At 45.4% G+C, this 25,409-nt stretch overlaps 1 protein-coding gene across 2 annotated transcripts in view; it reads right to left on the reverse strand.

The window, feature by feature from the left end:
- P4HA1 (prolyl 4-hydroxylase subunit alpha 1) overlaps window positions 1-16,388 on the reverse strand; it is a 61,259-nt gene extending 44,871 nt beyond the window's left edge. For both annotated transcript variants that reach the window (XM_056113340.1, XM_056113343.1), the window contains exons 1-2: window positions 16,178-16,388; window positions 52-158 (exon numbers count right to left, since the gene is read on the reverse strand). In XM_056113340.1, the coding sequence (XP_055969315.1) occupies window positions 52-127 (76 nt within the window). In that variant the 5' untranslated portion in view covers window positions 128-158; window positions 16,178-16,388. The remainder of the gene's footprint in view (window positions 1-51; window positions 159-16,177) is intronic.
- Window positions 16,389-25,409: the final 9,021 nt, after the last annotated feature.

Here is a 25,409-nt window from a genome sequence, read left to right on the forward strand (position 1 = left end):
AAAATGGAATATTTTAAATACCAATATAAGCAAAAAATAGTTAAAACTTACCAATTGAAGTAAAAAAGCCCGGATGTGCCAAAGACTGGGAAAGTAGAATTCCTACTATTAAAATACACCAAATCATCTTGGAAGACTTAATTTGCAGGTTCGCACACCTACAAGAGAAATATAGCCATTACCAAAACAAACAAAAAATTGTAATGGTTTTTTTTTAAAGGATAGGAAAAGTTCCTATTTTTCCTAAGAACAAAATAAACAACAGACCCCATGGTTGCTCAAAAAAATTAATTCTCATTAGATGATCATTAAATGATCAAATAATCTCAGTAAATATTTTGGGGGGAGGCAACCTTCCCAAGCAGTGCTTAGGAGCCCAGGGGTCCTTCCCAACCAGGCTGGTGAGTTAGTGTAAGTGCCAAGAATACTCAGACACTTGTGGTACCAGGGATTGCCAGGGTCACCCCAGAAGTTCCTGGGGACCTCCAGGACCAAAGTAAGTTTGTTGGTGGGCCATGTGGTGCCAGGGATAGACCAGGGTCGGGTTCCTAGAATAATTGATAAAGAGCTTGACACTTCATAGTAAAGAAAACATACATGCTATCTGATAATTTATGCTGGAAATTTAACTGAGATTGTGTCTTCCTTGGTTACTACAATTAGAGTAACTGAATTGTGGCTCTTTCACATAGCCTGAAAAATAATTTTTCTGTGATACCAAACTGAACATGAAACCCCTGAAAAATAAACTACTTGGGGCAGGAAAAAGAGTACAGCAGGAAAGGACTTGAGAAAAGAGTACAGCAGGGAAGGTGGCTGCCTTTGACACAGCCTGGCCAGATCTGATCCCCCAAGTACCCTATACAGTCCCTTGATCCCCACCTGGAGTGATCACTGAGGGCAAACCCAGGAGTAAGACTTAAACATGGCAACGTGTGACCCAAAGCAAACAGACACACACACACACACACACACACACACACACACACACACACACACCTCTTTTTATAGTATCACTGTATCACTGTCACCCCGTTGTTCATCGATTTCCTCGAGCAGGCACCAGTAACATCTCCATTCATGCTAGCACTGAGATTTTAGCAAGTGCCACATTGGAAGTTCTTTCAGGGTCAGGGGAATGAGACCCATCATTGTTACTGGGTTTTGGCATATCGAGTACGCCACAGGGAGCTTGCCAGACTCTGCCATGCAGGCAGGATACTCTCAGTAGCCTGCAGGTTCTCCGAAAGTGAGAACTTGACAATAAGAGAACAACACGGGGAGTTTCGGGAGTTTGGCTTTATAGTCTCTGGATTTTGGTCATTGATGGGATAACAAGGTGTGGGGGGTGGGGAGAGGGCAACTGGTGTGGGTGTAATTGTCTAGCTACTGGAAGATGGGGGATCTGGGTGGAGGAGGCCCAGTCCCAATCCGAGCAGGCTTGGAGATCTCAGCCAGGGATCCACACACCTGGGTTCCTCTGCCGGCTCCTTCATATGTGAGGCTCATCCGAGCGTGTGGAGAGTGGTCCTGAGCATGGCTGTGGCTGGGTTCCAGAGGTTTTCAGCTGCTGGGGCTCTGCTCAGGGAGGGGAGGGGAACTCAACCCACCCCTCTTCAAGGGGCCCCAGTGAAGACAGCCAGGCGCAGGACAGCCTGAAGACAGCCAGGAGACTGTGTTATTTTCTTCCAGGAGCTTGGTTTTATAGTCTCTGGATCTTGGCCGTTTATAGTATAACTTAATTTAAATGTCACCACAATACAATCTAAAGATGTTAGAATATATTTTAAAATAGTTCAGAGTTTTCTCTTTAATCATTACATTCATAACTTTGCTTGATCTTTCCTTATGGCTTTAAAATCTTAAATAAGTTCAATCAAGTGATAGAGCAGTATCTCAATAGGCTGCCTGTAAGCATAGAAGACTGGGTTCAAGCCCTGACACAGATCTTCTGAGTAGTGCCTAGCACAGACTTGGTGTATGTAATCAAAAACAGCACCAAAAAACTTGTAAATTTGAGGGGTAATTAAGATGTTCTAAAACTGATTAACTGCTGAAGACCTACCTCTGTGAAAGTATTTAAAACATACAGAATCAGGGGTATGGTGCTGCCAGGTCAACCTGTACCTGCGGGGCGAGTGCATCATCAGCCTGATGGTGCCTTCAGACTTCCAGATACCCCAAAATTGCTGCTGTGCATTTGGCCATACCCCAACAGCTTGGGGCCAAGTTCACCAAGAAATTAAATGGCCAAAGTTAGGTATGTGGGAGACACACACACAACCCCCCTCTGGCTCAGCTGTATAAGCTCATTTCTTAGCCTTCTTTCAGAGACCCATAAATCTCAGATCAAAAGACGCAGTTAAGACCTGTAGTGCAGAGGTAGGTGGGAACCCGTGACTGAGAGCTCTAGTCCCACTTGGATCAGGACTGGGCCTCCTCCCCCCAGGTCCCCAGTTTTCCAGTAGTTTGGCAGTCACACCCACAAACTGCCCCCGGTGCCATGTAACCTCATCAACGGCCAAGACCTAGGGACTATAACCTAAAACTCCCGAAAGAGAGTGTCCCAGAATGTCCTGACCCCGCACCAGGCTGTCTTCATCCGGGCGTCCCAGAGCGGGGTGGGTGAGAGCCCTCCCCAGCCCAAGGCTAAGCCTCAGGCATGAGTAAAGTCCTACGGAACACAGGTAATGCGGAACTTTGTGACCTTGGACTCTGGCTCAATGGGACCAGGAGCAGAGATCCTCTGCCCGCTTTCCCCAGTCTTCGACAATCCAGGGGTCATGCCCATAAACCACCTCCTGCCATCACCAGATAATCTCACCATCGGCCACTGTCCAGATCACATGGCTGATTCTCCAAAAGGGAGCATAACATAGGTCCCACGTTACCATGCCACTGGACTCTGCACCAGGCTGTTTCACATGGGGCGCTCCAGAGGGGGGTGAGTAAGAGCCCTCCCCGCCCCAGGGGACTCAGTTCCGGCAGCCAAAAACCTCCACAACCCAACTGCCGCCACACTCAAGGCTGCTCCCCACGCACTCAGGCAGAGTCTCACATATGAGTAAACATATTCCTGGACACATCATAAAACACTCCCTACCCATTCTCCATAATTACCACACCACATTTGATGGGATTCAGAGAGTAGGCAACCAATGATAGAGGGAAATATATTTATATATATATGCATATATACATATTTTCAGATACATATACATCACCCAAACTTTAACAGCATGTTAGTGACATCCTATAGAATGTCTTAGTGGTTCCTGCCAAAGTAGAATAATCTTCACACTGTTTCCTTCATAACTGACAATACGAAATATATTATTTCGGTTGTGTTTTGGGGCAGGGATTGGGGTTTGGGATGGAGACATCCCGAATTTGATGGTGGGAAGATGTAATGGTGGTGGGATTGATGTCTGAATATTGAATGTTATCAAACATTGTGAACTAACGTATAAAATTTAAAAATTTTTAAAAAAAGAAAGTAATGTGGAGTTCATGCCCAATTCAATCAGCTTAATCAATGGTTAAATAAATATCAGTGCTCCTACATTATAAAATAAATAAATAAAACACAGAGTCAAGGCCAGAGTAGAAGACAGTGCAGTGGGTAGGGTACTTGCATGTGGTCCTGCAAACAGACAACCCAGGTTCAATCCCTGGCACCTCATACAGTCCCCCAAGCCTTGCCAGGAGCAATCCCTGAGCACAGACCCAGGAGTAAGTCCTGAGCATCAGAGAGTGTGGCCCCCAAACCAAAACAGAAACAAAAACCACAAAATCACAAAAATTAAATAGGTTGGGCCAGAGCAATAGCACAGCCAACTTGTGTTCAACCTCCGGCATCCCATATGGTCCCCTGAATACCACCAGGAGTAATTCCTGAGTGCAAAGCTAAGAGTAACCCTTGAACATCTCTGGGTGTGACCCAAAAAGAAAAAAATTAAATAGGTTAAGTTGTAATGCATATAATTGTATCAATAAGGAAAAAGAAGATGGGAGGTATCACCTTTCCCAATTTCAAACTTTACTACAAAGTGGTAATTAAAACAGCATGGTATTGGAATAAGGACATACCCACAGACCAATGGAACAGAGTTGAATACCCTAACTCACAGACTCCCAAATTTATGATCACTTAATCTTTGAAGAAGGAGCAAGAGGGGCTGGAGCAATAGCACAGTGGGTAGGGCGTTTGCCTTGCACACAGCTGACCTAGGTTCGATTCCCAGCATCCCATATGGTCCCCCAAGCATTGCCAGGAGTAATTCCTGAGTGCATGAACCAGGAGTAACTCCTGTGCATCACCAGGTGTGACCCAAAAAAGCAAAAATAAATAAATAAATAAACTCAGACCTCCTTCTAACACCATGCACAAAAGTCAGATCAAAATATATTAAAGATCTCAACATTAGACCTGAATGCAAAAGATACATGAAAGATAACACAGGCAAAACCCTCCTTGACATTGAAACTAAAGGTATCTTCAAAGATCAAACATCAAAGATCAAAGGTGGAAGCACAGATAAACAAATGGGACTACATGAAACTAAGAAGTTTCTGCATCTCAAAAGAAATGATGACTAAGATACAAAAACAGTCCATGGAATGGGAAAAATTACTTACCTAATACCCATCTGATAAAGGGCTAACATCAAAGTTATATGAGACACTGGTAGAACTTAACAAGAAAAATTAACACCCAACATCAAAAAGTGGGAAGAGGACTTGAACAGAAACTTCCTCAAAGAAGAAATTCAAATGGTCAAAAAGAACATGAAGAAATGAAATGCTCTACATCACTAATCATCAGGGAGATGTAAATCAAAACAATGAGATATCACCTTATACCACAAAGACGGGCACACATCCAAAATAACAAGAGCAACCAGCGCAGGCACAGATGCAGGGAAAAAAGGACTTTTCTTCATCGTTGGTGGGAATACCAACGGGTCCAGTCTTTTTGGGAAAACAATATGGACATTCCTCAAAAAACTAGAACCTGAGCTCCCATTTGACCCAGCAATACCACTTCTGGGACTATATCCCAAAGGACCCAAAAACACACAGCAGAAATGTCATCTGTTCTTCTATGTTCATTGCAGCAATATTCACAATAGCTAGAATACCCTGGGGGCCCAAAAACACACAGCAAAAACTTTATCTGCTCTTCTATATTCACCGCATCACTATTCACAATAGCCAGAATCTGGAAACAAGCCGACTGACAGAGAACAGATAACTGGATAAAGAAACTATGGTACATCTACACAATGGAATACTACACAGCTGTTAGAAAAAATGAAGTCATGAAATTTACTTGTAAATGGATGGGCATGGAGAATATCATGCTGAGTGAAATGAATCAGAAGGAGAGGGACAGATAGAGAATGATTATATTCATTTGTGGGATATAAAATTATGAGGCTAATATCCAGGCACAGGGGAAACATGGGCCAGGAGGACTGGTCAATGGTTGGAAGCTTGCCACAAGAGTGTCTGGGGGGGAAAGGGTAGTTAGGCTAGAGACGGGACCAAGTTGGAAAGGGAGTTAGATTTACCTAATAACATTTCAGCATTTGTATTGCAAAGCATAAGGTCCAAAAGGAAAGAGGGAGAGAGGCAAAGAGGGAAAGGGAGGGGGGAGAGAGAGGTGGGGAGAGACAGAGACAAAGAGAAAAAGATAAGAAAAGTGTCTACCATAGAGGCAGGAGGGTGGGGGAAGGGAAACCGGGGACAGTGGCCATGGGAAATGTACACTGGTGAAGGGACAAGTGTTGGAATATTACATGACTGAAACCCAATCATGAATAGTTTGTATCTGTGTATCTCACTGTGATTCCGTTTTTTTAATTATATCAATAAAATTATTACTTATTTGTGAAGTACAGAGAAGTGGACTAAAAAAGAGTTCCAGGGGCTAGAATGCGTACTTTGCTAGGAGGAGACCTGGAATTAATCCCTGGTACCACACATGGTTCCGGAGCACCGCCAGAAGTAACCCAGAACACAAAGCCAGGAAGCACTCCCTAAGTACCACTGTGTGGGCTCCCTCAAAAAAGTGAGAGTGCACCCAACCAAGAAGACTAGAAACTTCCTGCTCTCCCTCCAATCATCTTGGTGGCTGCTCTCCGCAAGTTCCTTGGCCACGGTTCAGGTAAATCGGGGCGCCCTGCACGTTGTGACTATAGTTCTGGATCCGATCCTCAACTTCCTGTCCCATCTCCTGGACATCTTAGGGTAGGAGCTGTTCCACACCTGAGCAGGAATGGGGCTTCCTGAAGAAAATGTGAGCTCAACACGAGCACTAAGCCCAAACTGGCTTTCAGCACCTCTGTGGCAATGAGCATGAGGCAGCACTGAGTGAGGAGGACACTTCAGCCTGCACACTGGCTATCATGGATCCTGGTGCTTCCGGTGCCACTGAGAAGCATGCCAGGGCAGACTGATGAGAAGCAAACCATGCATTCTCAGTAATAAAACTGCAGAGCTTGGTTGAAAATCTGCCACTAATAACTCAGAAGACACAGGCCTGAGTTTTCCTTCTTATCTCCGGCGTCCTATGAAGTATAGAATCCTTAGCTCTCCACAGTGACTTTAGGAAGGGGTGAGGGTACACCTAGCTGTGCTCAGGAACTGAATCCAGGGTTCCTCTGCGTGCCCTTAGAGCCAGCGAGCCCTAGCCCTGTGGTTTCAGGGTTGTTTGAAAAAGCAAACACCTTTTTCCTTGCCTCAGCAGAGTTATCTTTTCTAGAAAGAATCATTACCTTACAGGAGATTACGTTTCCTCACAGTATTCTTTACCTCAGTAACAGATCCCCACTGATTACTCTGATTAGTCTCTCTTTGTTCAGGCAACTCTGTAACAGGTTATTCATGAAACCACAGGTCCTAGTTTGCACTGGAAAGCTTCCAGATCTGCAAAAACTAACTACAGTAGACCTACTTTTCCCTAACTTGAATTTCAATAAAAATAGATTACTATAGAAACTGGTGGTCTGATAGTACGCCTAAGTCTTCTCTCTCAAATTTGCTGCACATTTCCAGATACTTCTAGAACCACAGTGATGAAAACACTGCTCTCTTGGCTGCCTGACAGTAACTAGTTGGGAAAGCTTCTAGAATGGGGCAGATGTAGACACTTCCTCTCCTGGACTCCTGCCAAAGCATGAGACTTTCTCAAAATCCTTGGCTGGCTGATGAGTCTAGAATCTTCTATTTAAACAGATCCCTGCTGTAACTTTTTTCATGACTAAGTCTTATTTCCAGAAAATACAGATGTTTTTGTTGTACTAACAGAAAGTTAATCAGAAATGCTGTCTAAATGTTTAACTGATGACAAAGTTTGTATTTGTCAGATAAGAGATTATCTTTTTTTCATTACTATAGTCACTAAAGTTTTTGCCAATTTCCACCATCCTTAATGCTAAAATAAATAAAAAACCATTAACCTATAAAAACTTCTAAAAAAATTAAACATTATACTTTAAGAATGCTGAGGATGGGTTGGAGCAATAGTACAATGAATAAGGCATTGTCTTGTGTGCAGCTGACCCAGGTTCTATCCCTAGCATCCCATACGGTCCCCCAAGCCCACCAGGAGAGATTCCTGAGCGCACAGTCAGAAGTAAGGCCTGTGTACCACAGAGTGTGGCCCCGAGACAAGCAAAAGAACAAAGAAAAAAGAATTCTAAGGCATAAAAAAATGTAAAGCATACCCATATAAATATTATACCTTGCATCATTTTGCCAAATAAATTCCAGATGAATTTAATTCCAGAGTTAAATTTAATTTAAAGTTAACTTGAGGGGGCTGGAGAGATAGCACAGTGGGTAGGGTGACTGCCTTGCACGTGGCCACCCAGGTTCGATTCCCAGCATCCCATATGGTCCCCCAAGCACTGTCAGGAGTAATTCCTGAGTGCACAGCCAGGAGTAACTCCTGAGCATCGCCAAGTGTGACCCAATAAGCAAAAAAATAAATAAAATTTAAAAATAAAGTTAACTTGAGAGTTGGCTAGAGCGATAGCACAGCGGTAGGGCGTTTGCCTTGCACGCAGCCAACATGGCCGACCCGAGTTCGATTCCTCCGCCCCTCTCAGAGAGCCCGGCAAGCTACCGAGAGTATTCGATATGCCAGACACAGTAACAACAAAGTCTCCAATGGAGACGTTACTGGGCCCGCTCGAGCAAATCGATGATCAACGGGAGGGCCTTTACTTTTACTTTACTTAACTTGAGATTTAAATAATAAAATTCACTGTAACACTGAAAGGAGAGAAAAATTTATAAACTTAAGTATGATTTAAAAAAAAAATGGACCAGAGCGATAGTACAGGGGGTAAGACGTTTGTTTGCCTTCATACAGCCAACCTGGGTTCCATTCCCAGCATGCCATATGGTCTCCTGAGCACTGCCAGTAGTAATTTCTGAGTATAGAGCCAGAAATAATTCATGAGCATTGCTGGGTTCGGCCCCAAAACAAAAACGACAAAAATGGGTCAGGGAGATAGCTCAAAAGGATGGAGCATGTGACATACAGATTCCCAGCATCCCATATGGTCCCCCAAGCACTGTCAGGAGTAATTCCTGAGTGCACAGCCAGGAGTAACTCCTGAGCATCGCCAGGTGTGACCCAATAAGCAAAAAAATAAATAAAATTTAAAAATGAAGTTAACTTGAGATTTGGCTAGAGCGATAGCACAGCGGTAGGGCGTTTGCCTTGCACGCAGCCAACATGGCCGACCCGAGTTCGATTCCTCCACCCCTCTCGGAGAGCCCGGCAAGCTACCGAGAGTATCTCGCCCGCACGGCAGAGCCTGGCAAGACATACAGCCCCAAGTTCATTCCCCAGCACGTTTGCCCAGCACAGTCTGCCAGGCTCAAACAGCAGGGCTAAGTATCACTGGCAGTGACCTCTGGGCTCCCAATGCTGGGGAGGCCCCAAAAAACAAAGATGGGGTAGGAATATGGCTCAGTGTTATAGTTCATGTTTCACTGTGAGACCATGGATTCAATCTCCAGTGCAGGAAAAAAGAAAAAAAAATCTTTCACATGTAGCACCTGGCAGCACTCAGGCGCTAAGCACAGCTTAATATTTGGCAAGAGGTGGGTGTGTGGGTGTGTGGGTGTGTGTGTGTGTGTGTTGGGGGGGGCGGGAAGGGGGAGCAGTTCTCCTAGCAGCTCAGGGGACCACTCAGTTCTGTAGACTGAAGCCTGGCTTCCTGTATGCAAAGCACTCACTCCATCCCATTGAACTATCTCTACAGCTCTAATTTGTAAACTTAAATAGAAAATGTAACTTAAATATTAACATGAGGGGGGCCAGAGAGATGGTACAGTGGGTAGAACACTTACTTTGCATGCAGCTGATCCAGGCTCAATCCCCGGCACCCGGTATGCACCCCTGAGCCCAGTCAGGAGTGAGACCTGAGCACAGTCAGGTGTGGCCCCAAAACAAAATAAATATTAACTTGAGGGTAAGGGAGATAAGACAGGTGTAGTTTTGGAGGTATGGCCCTGGTATATCCCCAACATACCTGGAGTGGTCCTAGCAGGGCCTGGACAGTACTGCATCCTCTGGCCCTAGCATGAATTTTTGGGTTCCTCAGTACCACTTGGTGACAGGACCCCTGGGAGTGATGCACCTGTACCATGCCTAGAGTTTGATCCCCAGCATCACATCAAATGGTCCCCTGAATCCTTTAGCATCTCCAGGTGCAGCTCTGGTGGTCCTCCAATCTCGCTGGGACCGACCCTAAAAGACTGGGCACACTATACAGGTCTATGCTTTGCATGTACAAGCACCTAGATTTAATCCCAAGCATCACCAGGAGTGGCCCACATCAATCAATAAAAAACAATTTAAATGACTCTTACCCCACGATTGATATAGCAATCATAATAGCATGATAGCACTTTAACAAGTCAAACACTTATACTGACATAAACACCTATACCTATGAGTTACACAGTACAGAGGTTAGGGCTTATGCCTTGTATGCAGCAGACTCCAGCAATCCCCAGCACCACAGCCACTACCAACTCCCCCCCCCACCCCACCCCAAGCACTGCTAGATATAGCCCTAAAGGCTATAATGATCATCGTCACTATTTGAACATTATTATTTAAAGCTTTTTTTTTTTTTTTGCTTTTTGGGTCACACCTGGTGATGCTCAGGGGTTACTCCTGGCTTTGCACTCAGAAATCACTCCTGACAGTGCTCAGGGGACCATATGGGATGCTGGGAACCAAACCCGGGTCGGCTGCGTGCAAGGCAAACGCCCTACCCGCTGTGCTATCACTCCAGCCCCTATTTAAAGCATTTCTAAATGCAGATACAATAAACAGATACAGTCCCAAAATATATTTGAGGTAAAAAAAATTGGCAAATTTTGATGGGCTGAAGCAATAGCACAACAGGTAGAGGAGACCTGCCTTTCAAACTACTCCCCATATGGACCCCTGAGCCCACCAGAAGTGACCCCTGAGCACAGAGCTAAGAGTAAGCCCTGAGCATTGCTGTATATGGCCCAAAAACAAAACCAAACACACAAAAAAAAATTGGCAAATTTTGAGGCCTTGTAATTTTGAGTGTCTTCATGAAACCTTTAAATATGAATTAAATCTTGCGTGGGTTAAACAAGGACAAACTAAAGGGAGTGTTAAAACAAGGATGCAAAATCAAAAACAATGTGTACATAGTAAATAATGAAATACTTGACAGCTTCTTAAGATTCCTAGATATGCATATATAAAAACTGTGGGATTTAGAGTTTAAGAGGGGACTGAACCTACTCAATACCAGTTAAACATATTTACAAAACATTCTCAAATAAAATATTTAAATATAAAAATACATTAGCTGTCCTCTATCCTACTCAAACAATAAGTTACGCATTTTCCCAGCAACTTTGGGAGTAATTTATCTAAAATTAAGTATCATGCCTTGTATACAGATTTGTATTTTTAACCTAAATTCTTAAAAATTTCAGAGAATAATTCATGATTGGGAAAAATAGCAACAGAACTGGTATTAAAGTAAAGAATCTTCAATACTCAAAAACATTTTGTCACTACTGGAGACATGCATAGCAATTATTGTTCTATTTCATGCTTATCAACGTTTAAGTGCATTTTTTTTTTTTGGCTTTTTGGGTCACACCTGGCCATGCCTAAAGGTTACTCCTGGCTCTGCACTCAGGAATTACTCCTGGCGGTGCTCAGGGGACCATATGGGATGCTGGGAATTGAATACCGGGTCGGCCGTGTGCAAGGCAAATGCCCTACCCACTGTGCTATCTCTCCAGCCACTGCACTTTTATTTTATACTGATGACTGCTAATTCTAACTCTAGTTCCAAAATTAAAATAACTTTGATGGCTGGTATGAAAAGCATCTAACTTTGAACACATTCTCAAAGATAAGGGGCAAATTCCCATAAAAACCTATAGTATTTATTGTATGATTATTGTTGTGCCTGGCAAGCTACCCTGACGTATTAGATATGCCAAAAACAGTAAAACAGTAACAATAAGGCTCACTTCGTGTTCCTGGAGGGAGCAGATGCCATTGGGCTACACTAGCAGTGACAGGGATGAATGGAGCCTTAGAGCAAATCAATGAACAACCCAACTACAATGCTACAATGTTACTATGCTGGGGCCACACCCAGCTGTTCTTAAAACTTACTCCTGTATCTACACTCAGGGATTATTCCTGTCAGGGCCTGGGAGACTGCATGTAGCACCTGGAATGGAACATGGGTTGGCCCCATGCGAGGCAAGTACTTGTTATACTATCTCAGCCACCTTATGGTATTTTTTTCTAATACAAAAATGGTTACATATGTTTCATTTCTTACCTTGATACCAAAAAAATGTTAGTATGTTTCATTTCTTACCATGACAGATTCAGGTCATAACACATTAGTCCAGAGCAGAATATCTAAAAATGATTTTAGGATATCTTTTCTTCCTAAATAGATGGACTGACTATAGTTCTGAGGTCCAAATACGCTTTATCTCAATTTCATCATTCTCAAAGATACTCTGCAAAAATCCAATTTGTCTTCACCCTAGTTTGCCTCTTTTTCTATCCTTCAATTTGATCTCATCTTTAACATCAGACCCAAAGTTCTCAAATTAAGAAAAGTTAAACAAAATAAGACGAAACATACTGGCATAGGAGAAATGAATATGTGGTGTAGAATTAATCTAGACAGTGATTTCCACTCAGCATTTGTTTAGTTTTAACATCAGATAAAATGCTGGCATACTATGTCGACTTTCTGTCTTATGATACATTGCTTATCACTCCTTTGATTCTGCCATTGTATATGGGCACATTATATTGCTTTTAAAAAGTTCATCAAGGGGCCAGAGCAATAGTACAGCTGGTACTCAGCCAAATCAAGTTTGATCCCTGGCTCCCCATATGGTCCCCTGTGTCCCCCCCAGGAGTGATCCCTGTGCCCAGAGCCAAGTAAGGAATGAGCACTGTTGGGTGTCGCCCAAAACACAAAGGAAAAAAAATTCATTAAAACCAGTGAAATAACTAGCTTATTACTACTAGCCAGGAATCCTACTTTATTTCAACTCCAGCTATTGAAAAATTTTAATACACTGGCAATGCATAATTAAATTTTTTCATTACTTCAGAGTTAGTTTGACCTATTATGAAAGATAAAGGAATATGAAGGGTTAATCAGTTAAACAATTTGGATACGTCTTAGGCCTATTACTTAGTATATTCTTGGGCATATTGATTTCACTGACCGTGGCTGATTTGTTTTATACCACTAAGACTGTGGTGATATAAAACTACTTCATAGTATTATTTTTAAAATGAAATTATAGAGCAGGGCTATGGCTTGGTAAAAGTGCATGCCTTGCATGCAGGTCTCCAGCACCACAAAAGAAAAAATAATCTATACATGAAAGAAAACTATAGATTTTATTTATTTATTTATTTATTTTGGCTTTTTGGGCCACACCTGGCGATGCTCAGGACTTACTCCTGACTTTGTACTCAGTAATTACTCCTGGCGGTGCCCAGCGGACCATATGGGATGCTAGGAATCAAACCCGGGTCGGCCGTGCTCAAGGCAAACATTCTACCTGCTGTATTATCACTCCAGCCCCAAACTATATATTTTAAAGTATTTTATTAGGTAGGTTAAAAGCAACCTTGTAGAAGGGCTGAGAGATAGTAGAGCAAGTAGGACACCTGCCTTTCTGGTAGCTGACCCTAGCAATCCCAGGTATCCCAGAAGGGTACCCCATCACCTGTGAGGATTGATCCCTGAGCTCAGAGTCAGGAGAAAAACCTGAGAATCGAAAACAATCTTTTAGGACCAAACCAAGACACTAAAAGACTATTTTTAGGAAAAAGAAAAAATTACTGGGGCGAGAGAGTACAGTGGGTAGAAACTTGCCTTGCACACAGTCAACCTGGTTTCAATTCCTTGAGCCCTGCCACACTGCGCACCGCCAGGTCTGGCCTCAAAAATTAACAAAAAAGATCTAGAGCTGGAGAGATCATACAGCAGATAGGGCATATTTGCCTTGCATGTAACCAACACATGTTTAATCCCTGGCACCCTGTATGATTCCCCATGCCCCACTAGAAATATTTCCTAAGCAGGAAGTCAGGAGTAAACCCTAAGCACTGCCAGGTATGCCGCCCCCCAATAATATAAAAATTCCTTTTAAAAAAGGGGGGGTGGAAAAAGAAAATAAAATCACTGGCCTAGAGAATTTAGTAATTCAACAATTCTCCTACCGGGGTCATTTATACACAGGTTCAGTCAAACTGACTTTCCCATTCAATCTGCATTAATTCAATACTGCTTAAATTTATCTAGAGATCCTTAAAATTTTTTCTTCACATTTCATCTCCTTTTTGGGGTTTATAAATGGGCTTTGGGGGGAAATTATGCATGTACATACATATATATGTGTGTAGAGAGAGAGAAAGAAATAGATATATCCTAGTTACTGTGTATATTTGAATTTCCTAACCCCTGGTCCACACCTTTACAATGAATTTCACAACCTCAAAACGGGGAAGACTGCTACTATGCAAGTCACAAGGTACAATTTCCAAATCTAAGACCAGTAATAAATCCCAAGTGATAATTATCTGCCAGCTAAAATAAGGCATTCCTTCCACTGAAACAACAGCTAAGATGCTTTCTGGGTGCATTCCTGGAAACCTCATGCATCTGTGAATAAAGGTATTGGCCCTTAGAAAAATATATCTAGGTGATATAAAGTTTTTTTTTCAATAGTCTTTTGCATTACATTTTTTCTGCAGTAATTGAATGCTGTAAACACTTCATCATCTGTTTTACTACTTTAGGTCCCAGAGCACAAAATGACCAATGTAATTATCCTGTTACCTGATTTTCAATACTTCAAAAGTCAATACTTCAAAAAACCAAAATAACTCATTTAAATATGTCAATGGAGATGAGGGGGAAAAAAGTAGTTCTCTTCCTAATCTATCTACATTGAATCTTTACTTGTTATGGTTATCTCAAAAAGCAGCAAGGCATGAGGCACATGCCTTGTTCTAATGTCCCAAAAGCCCAAAGACACAACTTTTAAAGGTAAGTGATAGTGTATGCTTCTCAAAGAAGAAGGTAAAATTTGAGGTTCATAGTCTATGAATCTAAAACTGACTATTTTGAAATCCACCGGCTAAAAATCAGAGTTGTTTTTTTTTTTAATCACGCACATGTATTTCAATTTCAAAACAAGGCAAACATTCATGGCTGTTCGGTTTCAGTTTCTTGAATATTTCCTGCTCTAGGTATCCATCAAGCTTGATTCCTAAAAATAGTTTATAAATTAAATTCCACTATTTCTTGGAGGCGGACTGAACCGTTCACCCGCTTATTTTAGGAAATGACTGGTCTCATTCATAAATTACAACTAGACCGAAAAGGGTAAATACCTTTCCTGCCAGAACCTTCCTTTTCAAAGGGGCAGAAAGTTAAAGAAAGCACACGGCTGCCACGTCCTTCCCCCTCCCCCACGCACGTAGCGGCGATTTCATCCTTGCAGAGCACATTCCGGGGAAAATCCGAGAGCAGAAAGCAGAAACAGTTAAGCTGAGACTGGAGAGCCTCCCGGCCTTTCGGATCACACTCGCCAAAGGACAGTCGGTGGCGGTCCTCGCCCTTTTGTTCGCGCCCACCGTGCAAGAATCCGGAGTCCTCTGCACGCTCCCCTAGGGGTCCGCGGGGTCCCTAGGGAGACAGTGGCCTGGTCCCTGTCCCGCTCTGCCCTTGGACCCTCCACCTGGGGGGGGACGAGAAGACGGCTCGGAGGGCTGGGGCGCGGGCTGCGCCTGCAGGAGGCTGGGAGTGTCCATCCCCAGCACCGAGACCCCCACCAAGCCGGGCGCAGCTCCCGGGGCACCGCTGGGTGTGGTCCCCTAGCCCCTCCAACCCCGACCACACATCACATGCAATCAACTACGACCTGGACCTGGGGTGGGACGGACTGGGGGCATTCACGCATTCCCCGACTCAAAGCTCGGCTGCAGCCCTGAGTTCGTTCCTTTTACGGAGGGTGGGCTCGCACGGGTGGGCTCTTAGGGACGATCGCCCCCGGTGCGCGCGGGGCAGCAGGGCAGAAGCCTCGGCGAGGAGGGGGGCCAGGGGCGGAGGAAGAGCCGCTGCCCCGACCCCCGGTGCAGTGACAGCCCTCGTCCTCCCCGCGCCGCAGCGGGGTCTCCCCCGGCCGCCCCCCGCCCCGGGCGCCCCCCTCTGCCGCCCTCGCGGACCCCGCCGAGGTAGGTGCGGAGCGCGGGGCTCGAGGGGAAGCAAGCAACAGGGTGAGTCTTCCCCGGTCAAGGAAAATTCAAGAAAGTTCTGGTCCCCGGGGCGGGGACAGCGGCGGCCCCGGCGGCGGGGGGACGGACAGGCGGCGCCCCGCAGAAGGACAGTCGGGCCTCCCCGCGGGGGCAAGCGGGGCGCGGGCCCGGACCCCGGCGCGGAGGGTCCCGAGGCAGGCGGCGGTGGTCAGCGAGAAGCCCCCGCCCCCGAGCCAGCCCACCGGGGGGCAGCGGGCGGACCCGGGAGCCGCCCGAGAAGGTCCACGGCTGACCGAGCCCCCGTCCCCTCGCTGGCCAAAGCCGGTGCGGGGAGAGGCTCACCTGAGAAGCAGGAGCGGCGAGCAGCGGACTCTGTCGGGGCCGGCGGCCGACTGCCCACTCCCGTCCCTCGGGCCGCTGGCGGCGCGACTGGGCAGCAGAGGGAGCCCGTTAGCCCTTTTATAACCTCTAGGCCACGACCGCGGCGCCGCGGAGGAGGCGACTGTGGCCTCGCGCGCTACGTGAGCCCGAGCACACCCGCGCGCGGCCACCGCGCAGGCGCACCGCGCCGCCCCCGCCCGCGCGCCCCACCCGCGGCCCGACCCGAGCCCGCGGCCCGGGGGAGGCCCGCGCGCAGGGCGCCTGCGCGGGCTCCGCGCCACGCCGCCGTTCCCATGGTTACCGCGGGGCGCGCCGCGCCTCCTTTCCAGGCCGAGTTCCTCCCTAGCACCTCGGTGCAGCTCAGCGGCAGGCGGGGTCGTCACGCTGCCGGGATGGGAGCGCGTCAGGAGGACCAGGGAGGGACTTGGGGGCGTAGGCAGTGACGCTCTACGGTCTAAAGGAGACCCCAGGTGGAAAAGAGTATAGAGGGGCTGGAGCAGGGTGAGCAGGGTGTTTGCCTTGCACGCGGCCACCGGGGTTCGATTCCCAGCATCCTGTATGGTCCCCAGAGCATCGCCAGGAGTAACCCCTGTGCATCGCAGGGTGTGACCCAAAAAGCAAAAAAAAAAAAAAAAAAAAGTGTAGTTCTGGCGGTCAGTACTGCGCTGGCTGCGGGGCATGTTTGCTTCTTTTTTTAAAAAAAAAAAACTCTTCTCGCCTCTTGTTATTTTTTTCCTAGATAAAATTAATAAGATCTTTAATAGAATGAAAACAAATTGCTGACTGATCTGTTATTTTACAGGAACCTCAGTTCTGTCTCCCATCTTTATCCTTTTATCTATAAGTAATGGACCGCTTGGCCCAGAGGTCGGTGATGCTGCTCAGTTCCCGGCTCCATCCAGGGTCACAGTGGGCATTAGCCAAACTTTATATCTGTGAGAAAAATTTCCTCAGCTGAGGTGTCTCCGAAAACTACAGTGAGGATTTACTTAGGTGAGGTACGGCGCTCAGCGCTTGCCTAGCCGCACAGAAAGGCCTTGACAAATACTAAATTCTGCTGTCTATAAGGCACCTACTGTTGTGTTTGGTCTTCCATAACTGGTCTTCGAATAATTGCTGTAGCTATCTGGGACCAGGTTTGATCCTGGAGCACTGCCAACAGTAATTCCTGATTACAGAACTAGGAGTAACCCCCAGCATCCGGTGTGATCCAAAAACACTGTAGCACTGTCCTCCGTTGTTCGTGGATTTGCTCAAGAGGGCCCAGTAACGGCTCCATTGTGAGACTTGTTGTTACTGTGTCTGGCATATCAAATACATCATGGGTAGCTTGCCAGGTTTTGCCATGAGGGCAAGATACTCTTGGTAGATTGCCGGGCTCTCCAAGAGGGGTGGAGGAATCGAACTTGGGTTGGCCAGGTCAGCTGCGTGCAAGGGAAATGTCCTACCCGCTGTGCTATGGCTCCAGCCAGATCCAAAAATAAACCAGAAAGAAAGGAGAGGAGAGGAGAGGAGAGGAGAGGAGAGGAGAGGAGAGGAGAGGAGAGGAGAGGAGAGGAGAGAAAGAAGGAAGGAAGGAAGGAAGGAAGGAAGGAAGGAAGGAAGGAAGGAAGGAAGGAAGGAAGGAAGGAAGGAAGAAGCTGTTTTCCCTTGTCATGGAAGGAAGGAATAATAACTAATCTGTGGTTTATTATTTAATAACAATTGTTTCTGACATTTCCGTGATGTTCTAAAAAGTGTGACTAAAATAACATTTGACTAGTACCTAGGAGGTCGACTTGAGGAAACAGAAAGAGAGGGACTTACCTAGGGGTTCCCTGGGCAAACAACAGGGAAATACAGTTGATGTCTAAACAGTTCTCAAGGCAAGAACTCTTACCTCGAGATCCACAGGGGATCCACAGGGGATCCACAGGATCAAAATTATTTCATACAAAGATGTATGAAATCTTGCCATTTTCATCTAATGAAGTACAACAAAGTTTTCCAGAGACTACACAGAGCCCATTAAAAAATTGAATAGCAAAAGATTGAATTCAGAAGCAAATATGAGAAACTTCTGTTAGCACAGATGTTAAACAGTTCCACATAAAGGAAAAGAATGCTACTCTTCTCACTAAATCCTTTTTGTTTAGAAAAATAGTGTTTTTAATTTAATGTATAATTATGGAATGGACATATATAGTATAAGAGTTACATGGGGCCCACTCAGGTTCCATCCCCAATACCACATATGGTCTCCCAAACACTCCGAGTGTTCCTAAGTTGGGTGTGGCCCAAAAACAAAAGTGTTATTAACATGTAAAGTTTTATGATAACCTTTTGATTATTATCATTATTATTTGGGGGTGGGGTTTTTTCTTTGGTTTTGTGGCCATACCCAGGAGTACTCAGGGCTTCCTTCTGGCTTTGTGTTTAGGGGTCACTCCTGGCAGTGCTAGAAAATCATATACTTGGCCACGTGCCAGGCAAGCTCCTAACCCCTGTACTATCTTCCTGGGTCTGGTGACTGTTTCAAATGAATTAACAGATATTTTACATATGGTTTTAATTTCTAACACAGTAAATGTTTATAATATAACCCACTAAAGGCTTTTTGAAGTCCTTCATACTATTTTTAGAGGTGTGAAATGATCATGAGACCAAAGAGTTTTAGAACCTCACATCTAAATTTAAGAGATAGACATATGTCTGTTCTTATTAGAAAACTCTTTGTCTCAAGAGACCAAGAGATAGTAGTACAGTTAGGGCATAGGCTTTCATCCCTGGTAGACCTGGCTTCAATCGCTAGAACCACATGGTCTCTTGAGCATCGCTGGTGTATCCCTGGAGACCCCCAGGTATACCAGGGGTGACCCTGGAGGTGCCTGAGCATTGCCAGGTCGCCTTAGTGATCCGCTGCATCACTGGGCTTGAACAGCACCTTATCTCCAGAGTCACAAGTTGAATTGCCTGCCGACTTGGCTGAGAATGAACTGGGAGGAGCCCCTGACCCCTCAGTACTACTTGGGATGCCTCCCACTCACCCCAGAAAATAAAAATCTTGCCTCAAATGGAGCTGTCATCAACCCTATATAATGCTGACTTTGAAAATTGACAATATTTCCTGTAATAACTCCAGACCCTAAAGCAGAAAGAAGCTTCAGTTTCAGGAACCCTTGTGTGCAACATTCTCTGGAAGAGGCTCTGGCCATAGCTTCAAATTATTATAGTCTCTTATAAAACATGTGAAAGTAGGATGCTTCCATTTTTGTCTTTTGACTGTTCTTCGCTCTATGATGTCCTATCAGGTTTCTCTTGTCTAGAGGCATTGAAGTGGCCAGCAGGCATTTAAAAAAATTTCTCCGAAGGGAAGTTAGGATACATTTGGTTTGTGTTTAGTGGGATATATTTTTTTAAGTCACAGTCACTTCCAAGTATAGTTAAGATATTGCCAGCTGTCCCAGTGAAGGAATGGCATCTAAAAATAATCCTACCACCCATTGTGCAAACCCTCCCAATGTTAAGAAACAAAGGTTCAGAAATAGTTATTTGAATGTGTCCAGTGTTCTAACTTCAAAAATATATGAATAGTGGGGGAAAGCAAGGTTGAAACTTAGGGAATCTGTGGGAAATTCTCCCAACTGGTGGATGGCTATTATTTTTGTTTGTTTATGTTTTGGGCGATGCCCAGCAGTGCTGAAGTGACCATTTGTGGTGCAGTGGATTTAATCCAGCCATGTGCAAGGCAAGCGCCTTACCCCTGTACGATCTCCAGCCCCCCAGATGTCTACAATTTTCTTTTTCTTTTTTTCAATGCTTGAATCTGGGGCCTCATTCATGTAAGACACGCACTCAATGCTGAGCCACATCCCAGTCCCCTTGGATATGTAAAATTTTAAATGCATGCTTGAGTATTTACCAATGCTTAGTCAAAAAAACTGTGATTTTCTGTCATAATTTAATGAAGTATACCCACAACAAACTAGAATATTATCTTTTTTACTAAAACTGATGTTGCAGACCAACGAGATAATACAGTAAGATGATAGCTTTGCACCTGGCTAAACCAGGTTTGGTCCTAGCACTCCATACGGTGATCCCCCACCCCAACCCCAGAAGAAGTAAGCCCTGAGCACAGAGTCAGCAATGAGCCTTCAGCACAGTCGGGTGTGGTCCAAAAACAAAATGATGTGCTCTGAACTTTTCAAAGTCGACATATTAAATAATAGTTGATATTTTCCCAAATGTGATACAAAAACCTAGGTTATCAATACTGAGCTGTGAAATTAAAGGAATGTATCATCTATCCCTATCAATATTATTTGGTTGCCATTCGAAATCTGCTTAAGACTTGGTCATTCCCGAAGATGAGAGGTACCCTAAGGAGGGTAGGAAAGGAAGCAAAACCTCCTACTCCTCTTCTTGATCTGAAAATATTGAGCATATTCAAAATCAACAAATATTTCTTTCCATAGAGATCCTCCTAGTAGGGGACTTACGGGCCACTCCTGGTGACTCTTGGCCAACCAGAACTGACCAGGTCTTTCTGGATACCCCACCACCACCATCACCACCACTAATGAAATACTGACTTGGTCAGTGGTGCTGGAAATCACCAGGGCAATCCCAGAGGTGCTGAAAACTCCAAAGCTACACCCAGCAGTGCTTGGGTGGCAGGGGGCGGTAGTGGATCATGAGGTGCCAGGGATTAAACTTGGGTCCTAGGCTATGACCCCTAAACCTTCCCCCTGGTCCCTAAAAGGGCCAGAGAGAAAGTAGAGCAGGTAAAGGTGCTTGTCTTAAATGTGGCTGGCCCAGGTTCTATCACCATGTGGTTCCCTGAGCCCTTCCAAGAGTCTCATGGTGACTCAATCATTTGATCACCTGACATCCCGTTACTCATCAATTTCCTCAAGTGGGCACCAGTAATGTCTCCATTCATCCCTGTCGTGTGCTAGGGTAGCCCAATGGCATTTCCTAGCTCCAGGAACATGAAGAGCCTCAAATAGTTCGTTCAGGGTCTTGACAAAGAAGTCTGACCATCTTGTAGGTGGGCAGCAACATGATCTTTTGACATCCCGTGGAATCCAGTCGGTAATGGCTCTAGTCCAGTGGTCATCTCCAAATTGCATTACATGTCCAGCCCATCTGATTTTCGACATCTTGGCAAACAAGACAGTGTCCCTGATTCTCGATCATCAATGGAGGTTGGAACTCAGGATTCCTTCTCTCACTTGAGTGCAGAGTGATACTCCAAGTATAGCTCTTTCAATTCCTCTTTGGGAGACCCAAATAGCATTCTCATTCGTTTTTATAGGGCCAAGATCTCTGAAGTATATGCAGGAAGAACAGTGTTGTTGAAGAGATGTGCCTGGAGCTGGAGGTCCTTTGTCCTCTTAGCTATTTCTTTGACGCTCTTGAAGGCGTTCCATGCCGCTCTCTTCCTCTTGCAGAACTCAATGCCAGGTTGTTCGTCGTGTTGCATTCTCGACCTAGGTACACATAACTGCTGTATTTGGAGATGTTCATTCCGTTGAGAGTGAATGGAATGTCAGGAACGAGTTCGTTTCTCATGAACATTGTCTTTGTGAAATTCAGCTGCAGTCCAATCTTTCCACACTCACTGTCGAAGTTGGTCAGCATTTGTGTCGCTTGGCTAATGTTTGGTGTTATTAGAATGATGTCATCAGTGAAGCAGAGATGGTGTACTTGCCGACCGTCTATCTTCATCCCATTCCTTCCTATTCCAGTTGTTGCATGACATTCTCGAGGGTGGTACTGAAGAGTTTCGGTGAAATGGTAGCACCCTGCCAAACTCCTCTCTTGACATGAATGATCACTTCCTTGTAGAATGGTGAAATCCTGGTAGTGAATCCGTAATATAGCTCAGGGAGGATCCTATGTATTGAGTTTGAACACCCTGTTTGGCTAGGGCTTCCATGACCGCTTCAGTCTCAACAGAATCCAAGGCCTTCTTTAAATCAATGAACATTAGACAGAGCGGCACCTTGAACTCCCGAAAAACCTCAATGAGCTTGGTTACCATGTGGATATGATCGATCGTGCTGAATCCTTTTTGGAACCCGGTTTTCTCACATGGTTATCCTTCATCTAGTGTTCTGCCAATCCTATTCAGGATGACTCGAGTGAATAACTTGTAGATGACGGACAACAGGCAGATTGGGCAATAGTTGCCAATGTTGTGGATGTGTCCCTTCTTGTACAGTAGAACAGTCCTGCTGGTTTTCCAATGGGATGGAACCTTGCATTCAGACAGGTAGCACGTGAAGAGCAAAGAGTGGCCCCTGGCTGCCTTGCACCTGCGGGTCCCTCACGGTGTCACCTCAGTGCCTTGGTGGAGTGTCGGGACACCGTCGCCCCAACTGTGTCTGCTGTGATTCTGGTCCCTCGCTTGCCATGGCAGGCCATGGATGCAGGTTCCTAGTCGTTGTCACTCCCCAGAGCAACAGATTCCCTGTGCAATTCTTAGATTCAAGGTCAGAAGTGGAGACTCGGGTAAAACACAGCTTGCAAAATCAGAGTCAGGGAACCTTGTGGTGAAAAATCAGGGAAAAACAACTACATGAACCGCCCAGTGAAAAGTTTTGATACTTTAGTGGAAGAGGAGGAAATCTGCCAGCACATTTTTTTGAAGAATTAAGAAAGGAGACAAAGGTATCCTGGGTGTTACTGACACCAGTCCCTCCAGAAGGAGAGAATGAATTTATTTGTGTAGAACTGTGAAGCTCCCAGAATCAGAGATATGTACTGAAGGACACAGGACCATTGATGTCATCGCCATGGCCAGGAAGATGATGGACCCCCTTAAGAGCAAGGATCATCCTTCCCGCCTCCTTTGGACGGCAGGCAGTGAAACGCAAGCACAGACCATGGACTCCAGGACTCGTGTTCTGCTTCTGAATAGGCAGAACTCTGTGACCTTGGACTCCAGACTCAACAGGACCCAGGAACAAAGATCCTCTGCCTCCTTCCACCAATCTCCAGCGACCCAGGGATCACACGCAGAAGACCCAGCCTGCCAGAGTCAGATAAATACCTCATCGGTCGACCTCCACTACCTCCACTACCCAGCCGCCGCCACACTCCAGGTCAAGGCCACACAAGACATCATAAGACACTTAATACCCATTTTTTATTATTCACTTAATCACTTAACTTCCCGTTAGTCGTCGATTTGCTCAAGCGGGCACCAGTAATGTCTCCATTTGTCCCTGTCGCGTGCTAGCGTACCCCAATGGTATCTGTTCGCTCTGGGAACATGAAGAGCCTCAAACCGATCGTTCATGATCTTGATGAAGAAGTCTGACCATCTGGTAGGTGGGCGGCCATGCGGTCTTTTGACATCCCATGGAATCCAGTCGGTAACAGTTCTAGTCCAGGGGTCATCTTTAAATCTCATTATGTGACCAGCCCATCTGATTTTTGACATCTTGGCAAACGAGACAGCGTCCCTGATTCTTGATCGTTGACGGATGTCAGGACTCCGGATTCTTTCTCTCATTTGAGTGAAATGTGATATTCCAAGCATAGTTCTTTCAATTCTTCTTTGGGAAACCCGAATAGCGTTCTCATCCTGTTTACGTAGGGCCCAGGTCTCTGAGGCATATGTTAATGCAGGAAGAACAGTGGAATCAAAGAGATGTGCCCAGAGCTGGAGGTTCTTCGTCCTCTTAGCTATTTCTTCGACGTTCTTGAAGGCGTTCCAAGCTGCTTTCTTCCTCCTGCGCAGCTCGGGTGCCAGGTCATTTGTCATGTTGACTCCTCGACCTAGGTACACATAGCTGTTGCATTAGGAGATGGTCATTCCATTGAGAGTGAATGGGGCATCAGGAACGAGGTTGTTTCTCATAAACATTGTCTTCATAAGATTCAGCTATAGTCCTACCTTTCCACACTCACGGTCAAAGTCGGCCAGCATTTGTGCCGCTTGGCTGATGTTTGGTGTTATTAAAACAATGTCATCAGCAAAGCGGAGGTGGTGTAGTTGCCGACCATCTATCTTCACTCCCATTCCTTCCCATTCCAGTCATCGCATGATGTTCTCGAGGGTGGCACTGAAGAGTTTCGGTGAAATGGTATCACCCTGCCGAACCCCTCTCTTGACATCAAATGATTACTTCTTTGTAGAATGGTGAGATCCTGGTAGTGAATCTGCAATACAGCTCACGGAGGATCTTGATGTATTGGGCTTGAATGCCCTGATTGGCTAGGGCTTCAATGACCACTTCTGTCTCAACAGAATCAAAGGCATTCTTTAAATCAATGAACGTTAAACAGAGCGGCATCTTGAACTCCTGAGAAACCTCAATGAGCTTGGTTATCATGTGGATATGGTCAATGGTGCTGAATCCTTTGCAGAACCCAGCTTGCTCACATGGTTGTCCTTCATCTAGTGTTCTGCCAATCCTATTTAGGATGACTCGAGTGAACAACTTGTAGATGACAGACAATAGGCAGATTGGGTGATAGTTGCCAATGTCATGGATGTCTCCCTTCTTGAACAGTAGTACGGTCCTGCTGGTTTTCCATTGGGATGGAACCTTGCATTCAGACAGGTAGCGTGTGAAGACCCAAGCCAGTGTATTGATGATTACTGACGGCAGGTTCTTCAGGTGTTCAGGTCTGACCTTGTCTGAGCCGGCTGCTGTTCTTTTCTTTACCGACGAAATGGTGTGTCGGATTTCGGAAGGGAGGATGTTGGGAACGACATATCCATCCTGTGGAATTTGGTATGTCGGGAAGTGGACATGGCTATCAAAGAGATTTGAGTAGAAGTCATGGACAATCTTCTCCATTGCCATTCTGGAGGATGTGATGGATCCATCAGGACGTCAGAGGGCAGTCATCTTGGTCTTGTAGTTGGCAAAGGACAGGCAGGCATTATGAATACTTTTCCCGGCTTCTGCCGCATCTACCAGCACTTCTGCTCTTCTCTCTTTGAGGTCTTCCTTGATCGCATCTCTGCACTGCTTTGCAAGCTCGGACGTTAGCTTGCGGTTGCCTGAGGTATGCGCCAAACCACGCTGGCGAATAAGCTCAAGAGTTTCCGAAGACAGGCGTTTTTTTGTGGCTATCTCTCTCTTGGCGTTCCTCGCACATTCATGGAGGTGCTGTACCAGTCGATCGTATTCTTCGTCAATGTTGTCAACAATGGCATCTTCCCATGTTGCCGCAATAGTGCCAAAGAGTT

The sequence above is a fragment of the Sorex fumeus genome, unplaced genomic scaffold (genome assembly GCF_029834395.1).
Source record: "Sorex fumeus unplaced genomic scaffold, SorFum_2.1 ptg000020l, whole genome shotgun sequence".
NCBI classification, from domain to species: domain Eukaryota; kingdom Metazoa; phylum Chordata; class Mammalia; order Eulipotyphla; family Soricidae; genus Sorex; species Sorex fumeus.